We start from the raw sequence: 9,661 nt of genomic DNA, 5'->3' as shown, positions 1-9,661 counted from the left end.
TGAAAGAACGGTGGCAGCCTACCTAATGTGCGGACTATTTGGGAATTTCAATCTCGACAGCGACGTTGCACTCTCAGCTACAACCAGCTGGTGGCAGTCGATGCTCGGTAATGGGGACCACGTCTCCCGCCATATTGTCTGGGAGGGCGACCGGGCACTGATTGGCTGTGCGACCGGGACTATTGACATGCAGGCTGACGCTAATTGGCTGTGCTGCTCTGACAGAACCCTCCTCCTCGCCGCTGGTTTCCCGCCAGTGCCGCTCCGCGCTCCCGGGTCAGATCCCGAGTGCAGCCGCCGCCATGTCCCGCCAGAGCACCCTCTTCAACTTCTTCACCAAGTCCCCTCCGCCGCCCGGCCGCAGCAGCTCCTCTCCCACCGAGGCCTCTCTCCCCGGCCAGGGCAAGCCTGGCTCCTGCACTCCGCGGGAGGGAGCCCAGCAGCACCGCCACAAGCACGGGAAGAGGCCCGGGGCGGCCGCGAGCCGAGGGGATGGTGGAGGGAAGGCGGCACGGCCTTCCACACCCAGGTAACCGCGCCTCCCTGCACCACGCCCCCTCCCCCGGGCCACACTGCGCCCACCTGTACCAATGTGACCCGCACCCCATTTAGCGCCCACCCACTCAGCACCAGGCTCTAGGCGCTTGACACTATGGCTGGGTCAGCGCTGATTCCCTCTATTGGCTCCGGTTTGTGATTTTAGCCGCTCCTCGTGCAGCCGCTCTCTGATGCGCAGCCCCGGGATACACTTTCTCTCTCCAGTCCAAACACGTTGAAACCAGGCCGGGCTGCCGTGCTCTGCTAGCAAGTTTTGCATGGCATGGAGTACCAGTATTTTGTTTTATTTTAATTTATTTATTCAAAGAGTTTTGTATAGCGCTGGCTGGACCCGGAGGCATCGGAGCGCTTTACATGAGGACCAACTCAAGTTACAGATTACATCAGTTTCAAGGGCATATTAAAACATGGGTAAAGAAAAACAAGGTTACATGGCAAACGTGTTACTATAGCATAGAACAACAACAACTCATAGAAAACCACGCTTCACGGTCACAAGAGACAATATAGTATAACATACCTTGCAAGGACAATAAAAGGAGAAGGAGCTCTAATGCAATACACAATACATTAATTTCATTCCTTCTCATCCCACCGCTGTCAGTTGTAAAAGCGTTCCTGATACTTCAATGTACCAGCCTGGCCAATGTAGGTGGGACTGGCGATAGATCGCCCCTATCTGGCCAGTTGTCTGTTGTACCGCAGAAGCGGACCTTTTGATTTCAAGTGCATGAATGGAAAACTCACGTAGTGGTTCTTTGCAAGGTTGGACTGAAATAATAAAGGCTAGCAGGAAGGGACTTAAAACAGATGCATCGCCGCAGGGTGTGCGGGTTCATCTCCGAGGCCCAGTTTGTAAGAGATGGGGGACTCTGAGTGACCCTAATCACATTCACCAGGGTGATATGGTGCTCCTGTTGGGATCTCAGAGGCACGACTTCTTCATACTGTTTTTAATATAAGGAAAACAGTCCACCCTACTTATTGTAAAAAAAAAAAAAAAAAACGCCCCCTGGGACGGTTACTTCAGACTGTGGAAACGCTTCAATAGAAGCAAGACAGTCTCCTGTGCTGTTAAATAAGCTTTGCCAGCTTGCCTGAAATAAATGTAAATATGCGTAACTGGTTAATTTGCAAATGTAAAGGGTGCTTGGAAGATAGTATTGCCTTTAAATAACGGAATCACCTTAAGCTTCCTGATGACAGATATTCTTTGAGTGCTGTTGCTAGGGAGGTACCATCCGAGCTGTTAAGTGTGTGCCGTTATAAAACAATTGCAATACGTATAGTGCTGGTATCACTAAAATCCATGTTTTGGAAGCACTTTTTTTCTTAAACATTTTTGTAGTAGCCTCTCGTACTGTTAGTAATGCAAGTTTAAAATAATGACTTGCGTTATTCATTGTGCTTACTGTCAGACTGGGACCTCATAGCACTAAACATTCACAAATCCCTATTCTACACTGCACGAACCAGGATTCAAATCTGTGGGTTTCTGGTTGCACACGCATACCTCTGCAGTGCATTAATAAAGGTTTCATAATGTATAATAGTGCATTTCCCACTGATTGACCAACTTGCAATTATATTCGTTTAAGCAGTGCGTTTTTACCTGAAGGTGAAAGACCCAAAAAAGTTAGATTTAGGTTTTTTTTGCCATGTCTTTGACAATACTCCCGCGCTCACTAGCCCCAACCCCTTTGTGCGCAGCATTAGTTACCGTACTTTTTGAATGTACTTTGACCATTGGTACAAATGTAGATCATTGCGAATTCATGAGAAGTTAAAATTGTCTTAGTGGGAGTAGTTTGTGTTTTAATGTCTATTCCTGTAAATATGGGTGCTTGAATTGTATGGTTCAAGCTGAACCATACTCTGCTGTATTCTATCTTGAGAAAAGCTTTGTGAATCTGCTATCATGCTTTCTGTTTTTTAAGGACTACACGACGTACCTCCTCAAGTAACTTTAAAATACTGCTTTTGAGTATGTCTACTGTTTCTGCTACCCCCGTGTGCTCACTGACTTTAACGACATGCATGCCTGCATTAGTATTTACCCTTCCAGATTTATTAAGGCATATTTTCGCCAGGCAGGTCCTGCAGACATATTCTCTCCCACATGAATAGTTTGTTCTGCTAACCAATAGTCTACTTACAATTTTGAATTATTTTAAGATGCTTTTTTGATTTGTTCTTATATTTAATATGTTTTATATTTAATTTAATAGTTTAGGAGTTTGTTTTGCTTCTGGTCACAAGTTTCTCACAATTTACTTACCAGCTTGTAGCGGAATGCTTCAGTGGTGTCATTGCATCACCAGCTGCTGAGAATATATCCCTTTTTCCTTGAGGCCTAGTAAACACACGGTACAAAAGGGGGTGGTGATGGACGGAGCATCTGAGCCAATCAAACACCCACACCCAGTCAAAAGATCTGGGTTTAATCCATCACCGTTCTTTAGCCCACTCTGCCACCCCAGTTCAGACATGGCTATTTGCAAATCAGTCTGACCCTGTGCCTCATGGGAACAGTCCAGCCCGAACTGCCAAGCCATGCCTTCCCTGGACCGGAAACAAGCTTCCGAGGACCGGTTTCTGGCATTACAGCCTTCTTCAGCCTGGCTTGCTTGAATCCAGTGGCAAAGTGAGCAAGGGACTCACGTCTGAGCATACCCTGCCACACTTATGGCGGCCAAAAGCGGTACACCACCCCCTTTTGTACCGCTTTTGGCCGCCATGAGTGTGGCAGGGTATGCTCAGACGTGAGTCCATTGCTCACTTTGCCACTGGATTCAAGCAAGCGGGGCTGCAGACGGCTGTAATGCCAGAAACCGGTCCTCGGAAGCTTGTTTCCGGTCCAGGGAAGACATGGCTTGGCAGTTCGGGCTGGACTGTTCCCATGAGGCACAGGGTCAGACTGATTTGCATATAGCCATGTCTGACCTGGGATGGAAGAGTGGGCTAAAGAACGGTGATGGATTAAACCCAGATCTTTTGACTGGGTGTGAGTGTTTGATTGATTCAGATGCTCCGTCCATCACCAACCCCTTTTGTACCGCTAGTAAACACACAGCATTTTCTTGTGACAGTTTAGGAACACCAGTGAACAAGGGGTGAATCCTCTTCAGGATAGTGAGGGTAGGAATCCAAGTCAAGTGTTCCAGCAGTGTTCTCCAAAAAATGACATCTAACTTGACCAGATCTATCAGTATTCTGTTTGGTCCGGCTGCTTTGGCCAGGCGGGAACTTGTTAGCTTTGATATTTCCTCCTTTGTGATTTAGGGAAATGTTACAAGTTCTATTGGTGGTTCAAAAGATCAAATTACTGATTTGTACAGGGACTTTATGTGAGTGTCCCATTTATTGTTAGGGATGAACAGATCATCAGGCCGCTTATGAGCTTGTGCCATAACTGACCAGAGCCCAGAATGATTGTAAGTTTCGTGATGAAATAGCATGGAACAATTTTGTGTGGGCAATTTTCTTCACTGTCCGGTGTCATGTCTCTTTCTAATCTTCAATACAGTCTTCTGATTTTGGAGTTTTAAATTGCGGTCCTTAGACACAGGAAATTTTAGAGTATGCTGCACTGAATTACGGTAGGCTCTTTTTTTGGGTCTCGCTGGAAATGCATCCGTAAGGATGCATCCAGCTGGAGACGCTCTAATAAACCTTACAACCCTGCATCTGCCACTGAAACATCATCGTCAGAAGACGACAGCAGATCCAGACCAACTCGTGCAACTCCCAATTCTGAATCACAAACACCAAGCACTTCTACAGACTCCTCGGTTCATTTTTTAGAGTCAGGCCTGGAACAACAGAAAGATCCCGGGGGGGCAAAACCCGCCGAAGTTGCAGAAAAAACGCCTCCGCAAACCAAGAAGAACAGAAAAACCAGACGTTGAAGGTTCAAGACAACCTGGTAATAAACATATCTTCTACCACTCTAACCAGCGAAGAAATCAATACCCTTCAAAAGGGCCAATCCTTTGTGCCTACTACTGTCATTAACACTCTGGAACTGGAAGTCAGCGCATTTAAATTGATTCGCAACATCCGTCTCAGAAATTATTTTGCTAACATCACTCCTGTTACAACACAAGAAGAAGACATGCTACGAGGATTGAGACCCCACAGTACATTCTTGGCACCACAAAGCCATAAGATCATTGATGCCTTTGAGAACCTGATTAAACAAGAAATCTTGAACCTGCCTTTTCAAACAACAGTCAAACGTGGTAACCTTACCCGGAAGGAGAGAAATATCCTCCAGAAACTGGCCGACGACCCGACGATAACTTGTCAGAACGCTGATAAAGGTGGTGCCCTGGTCATCATGGACACCAGCTTTTATGACCAACAAGTAGACTTACACATCAATGATCAAAACACTTATGATTTTCTACTCGAAGATCCGACTAAGGAGTACGCACAGGATTTGTCACTCATCATTCAGACAGCATTTGATCAAGGAACCATCAACGACAAGACTCGCAGATTTTTGACACCATCTAATCCCAGACCTCCTGCACTGTATATGCTTCCTAAAATGCATAAGCATCCAACACACCCTCCTTTTCGACCCATTGTGTCGACTCGAGGCAGCCTACACGAAAATGTAGGCAAATTTTTGGACAAATACTTGCAACCTTTTGTTTTAACTACCAAATCACATGTCAAAGACACCACCGACTTTTTATTAAAAATTGAACCTATCATGAACCAGCTCAGGAACAACCAACTCATCATGTGTACGGTGGACGTCTGTTCACTTTACACCTCCATTCCACATGATGGAGGCATTGAATCTATTGAAGAAGTGTTATCCTCGTCTGATTTGGATGCAGACTTCAAAGTGTTCCTCATGCAATTGACAATATTTACACTATATCACAGTTATTTTTCAGTCAAAGACAAATGGATTTTGCAACTTAATGGCACTGCCATGGGCAATTCGGCAGCTCCATGCTACGCGAATATTTATATGAAACAATTCGAGGAATCTCACATCTTGAACCAAAACAGCTGGCAAGAACACGGACGACTGTACCTACGCTTCATAGATGACATCTTCATACTATGGGAGGGCAATGCAGACACGTTGAATGCCTTTCTGGAAACGTGGAACCAATTCAACCAAAGAATCCAGTTCACATGGGAACATGATGAAAGCACAATACATTACCTGGATGTAGAAATCCACAGGAGACAAGGAGATTGGTCAACCACCGTCTATCGGAAACCTACCGATAGAAACTCTACCCTTCACTACAGCAGTTTCCATCGCCCCGGCCTGAAGAACAATCTACCTTATGCACAACTACTAGGGATCAAACGTATAGTTTCAGACAAAGATGAATGCAAAGTACAAATGCAACACACACTTGACAGGTTGAAAGCAAGAGGATACCCTACACCAATATTGGATCTCGCCATGGCAAGAAGTGACAAAAAAAACAGAACTGCCTTATTGCAACCCAAACCTAAATCTGAATCTGAACGCCTGGTTGTAGTTTCGAAATATTCTAAAACGTCCAACCGCTTTCAATCTATTATCCGAAAACATTGGTCTATCCTGACCCTGGAACCAGACTTCAAGGGTTTGTTTAACCAACCTCCAATTTTTGCATTCACACGAGGTAGAAACCTCAAAGAAATCCTGACTAAACCAAACCAAGAAGACACACACAAGGAGTACAAAGGACTGAGACCATGTTATAACTGTTCTAATTGTAACAACTGTATCACTGGCAACGTTATGTGCCATCCCATGAAAGGGCATCCCATCAAGCTCAAAGTAAATGCCACTTGCAACTCGAACAATGTCATTTATTTGTTGAAGTGTCCGTGTGGTAAATGTTACGTGGGACACACTGAAAGAAAAATCCGCACCCGGATTTTAGAACACAAAAGCAACATTCGCACCAACAATTTAAAATCCACTGTGGCTGCCCATTTTGCTGAATTGAGACATTCTGTTGCTCAACTCAAATTCCTGATCTTGGAACAAGTACCAATAACTTTTAACAACAAGAACACTTTGCTAAAGCGTGAAAATTTCTGGATCCGTTTCCTCTCCACGATGGCGCCCAATGGGCTGAACGATCAAATTGAATTTCTTTGCTATCTGTAATATTTACATATCACTGTCATTTGTACACATCATCTATCACCTCAGTGTACATCCACTCACATGTCACACTGCACCTTTCCAAAATGGCGACGTTGTTATCACACTCTACAGTCCGTTTTCCTTGTTCACCTACTCTTTGCACTATGTCCCTTGTTTGTGTCCACTGTTGGCAGCTAACTATGAGGAGCACTCCCCGTTCTCAGCAACACTACCCCGCTGTCACGCCGCGAGGCACCCCGTAGAATCCCAGCATGTAAGTAATCCGGTGGGAACTCTCCCGCACACCCTGGCATGTCTGTCTTTTGCCGTCACACACTTCGGTTTGGTACCGTCCAGGACACGCTCTTTATTTTTATTTTCTTCACACGCTACCACGGGTGGTCTGTTCACCACGCCTTACCGACCTTTGCACAACTTCCGATATGGCCGTTAGACGCGGTAATCTCCGGGATATTTTACACATCATTGCAATTGTTGTCACGAGCTACTTTAGTCACTTAAATCCGGTTTATGCATGCCTGCATTCGATCGTTTGTATCTTTTACAGTTGATTGATCCTGGTTATGTTTATTTCTTCTTGTAGAGCATTCCCTTGAGAAAGGGCTTTTGCCCGAAATGCATCGGGACTTTGTTTTTTGGATTATAATAGTTGGATCATATTGCGTGTAGTGACACGCTTTTGGCTGAACACGAATATGCAAGAATATTCTTCATGAAAGGATTAAAAACTTTGAAATCTTTCACACAGACTTCTTTGATTATAATGTTCATGGAATAAGACTACGGTCCTTTTGCTGTGCACTGGTTTGTTCCCCTCCCAGTAGGGGGACCTTCGTATTTTCTAGCTTTGTGCTCACACTGCTTGGCCAGACAGTGTCTCTATCCAGTGGCAAGCTACAACTCTTTACAACCCACAAATCTCATCAACGCTGTGCGAGCTCCCACTCATCTTTGATAACTGACCAGAGCCCAGAATGATTGTAAGTTTCGTGATGAAATAGCATGGAACAATTTTGTGTGGGCAATTTTCTTCACTGTCCGGTGTCATGTCTCTTTCTAATCTTCAATACAGTCTTCTGATTTTGGAGTTTTAAATTGCGGTCCTTAGACACAGGAAATTTTAGAGTATGCTGCACTGAATTACGGTAGGCTCTTTTTTTGGGTCTCGCTGGAAATGCATCCGTAAGGATGCATCCAGCTGGAGACCAATAGCGATCACTCTGGGGGGAAGGACGGACCGTAGGGTGTGCAAGCTTTTCTAGCTGGATTCGTGTGCGCGTCCCGCGCCGTACACATCGCAGACAGACACTCGCTCACACACCCCCTCCCCCACAGTCACACACACGCACTCCAAGACACATGCACACGCACACACACACACACAGGCCGCCCCCCCCCCCCGCACGTGCGCGCGCGTACATGCTTTCCCCCCCCCCGCCCGCCCGCAACTCAGCAACGCACTCACCGGCTTCCTCTCCTCAGCTGCAAGGCCCGGCAGCAGGACTCTTCTTCCCTCCTTCGGCACCGGGGCGCAGGGTAGGCTCCTGCCTGCTCCGGTGCTCCAAACACGGCTCCAATCGCGGCTCTTCCGTGGGAGGCGGGGTAGGCTCCCGCCCTCCTCCTTCCTGTTTCCTGTTGTCGCGCCGGCCTGCCTGACTTCCTGGTCGCAGGCCGGCAGAGTGACGAGGATGTTTTGCGGTATTTATTTATTTAATTATGCATTTTTATATAGCGCGGACTTTACCCGAAGGCGGTATTTATTTATTCATGTATTTATGCATTTTTATATAGCGCGGACTTTACACTTTTGGTGCTTTGCCCCTTTGGGTAATTAATTTGAGTATTTTAGCCAAAGATGGCACATAAATCTTTTCTTCGTGCCAAGTATTAGTTAAAAACTCTGTCTTGAAAGCTTCCAGGCCCTTCTACATACTTGTTAGCTCTGGGTTGTTTTCAGAAAACCTCACTTGAGTTCCTCCATGTCATTGGTGCGATTTTCCCACAGTCTTGCACGGGACGTGCATGAGAGAGAGTGAGCTGGGGCTGCTTATAGCCATTGTTTAGTCTAGTGTATGCGTGTTTACATCCGTGCTCTAGATTTATAGGCAGCCATGGGGGGAAAACAGATTGTGCCAGATTGATTGAGGGCATCAGGTGAAGAATGTTTTCTTTTTACTGTCCTTTTTCTTTACAATTTAGTGTGTGCTTTCGCTTTTTAAATGTAAAAACGTGTCATGTTCAATCATTTTTTCCAGAAATCCTGTCAGTAATGTTTCATCCCCAGAGAAATCTGCCTGCACGTGTGATTAGATTTGTATTAAATCATTATGCTGAAATGTGAAAAATTGCTGCTGTTGAAGTACTTTAGTGTGTTTCTTTTTTAACAGTGTAATAAGTTTTAGTGGAACTAATAGTTCTGTTTTATCTAACAGTTTAAGATCACCCCTAACCCTTTATGTTGAATGGCTACACAGCTGCAGTATTGTTCAGTATTGTTTCTCTCATCTTCTTTGTGTCTTTCTCTAAAAGCAGAGGCTGCAAATCATCTTGCTATTTCATGTACTGCTTTCAATTGAATGCCACCTGATAAACTAGGGCATTACTATTGCAGTTCTGTGTGAGTTGTGTGTACGTAAACACTTTACTTAAACGGTTTTAATAAGAACAATTAAGTGTTGACCTATTTCTGTTATGTGTTTGTTTTTGTGAAAACGTGTTAGTCTGGGACTGTCTTCATATCTTGTGTTTCTAGTAAATGTTTTCCTTATAGACCAGCGTGAGTACCTGACCTTGACCACTGTGATCACAAAATTCTTAAGCACCCTGCAACACTGGGGATTTACAGGAATCCAAACACCAGCGTAAAGTACTCGAACAACAATAACGTCTGTCTTATAAATGTCACAAAAAAATGTTAATATTTCACTTCTGTTCTTGGATTTTCGTGAAAATACAACACATATTGCA

The 9,661-nt window shown here is 45.0% G+C and overlaps 1 protein-coding gene across 1 annotated transcript in view; it reads left to right on the top strand.

Annotated features, from left to right (window-relative positions):
- Window positions 1-200: 200 nt before the first annotated feature.
- MSH6 (mutS homolog 6) overlaps window positions 201-9,661 on the top strand; it is a 129,797-nt gene continuing 120,336 nt past the window's right edge. The window contains exon 1 of the mRNA XM_078649647.1: window positions 201-529. Coding sequence (XP_078505773.1) covers window positions 303-529 — 227 coding nt within the window. The 5' untranslated portion in view covers window positions 201-302. The remainder of the gene's footprint in view (window positions 530-9,661) is intronic.

The sequence above is a fragment of the Lissotriton helveticus genome, chromosome 6, assembly GCF_964261635.1.
Source record: "Lissotriton helveticus chromosome 6, aLisHel1.1, whole genome shotgun sequence".
Lineage (NCBI taxonomy): Eukaryota > Metazoa > Chordata > Amphibia > Caudata > Salamandridae > Lissotriton > Lissotriton helveticus.
Note: the sequence above shows the minus strand (reverse complement) of the source record. Positions and strands in the feature narration are given on the sequence as shown.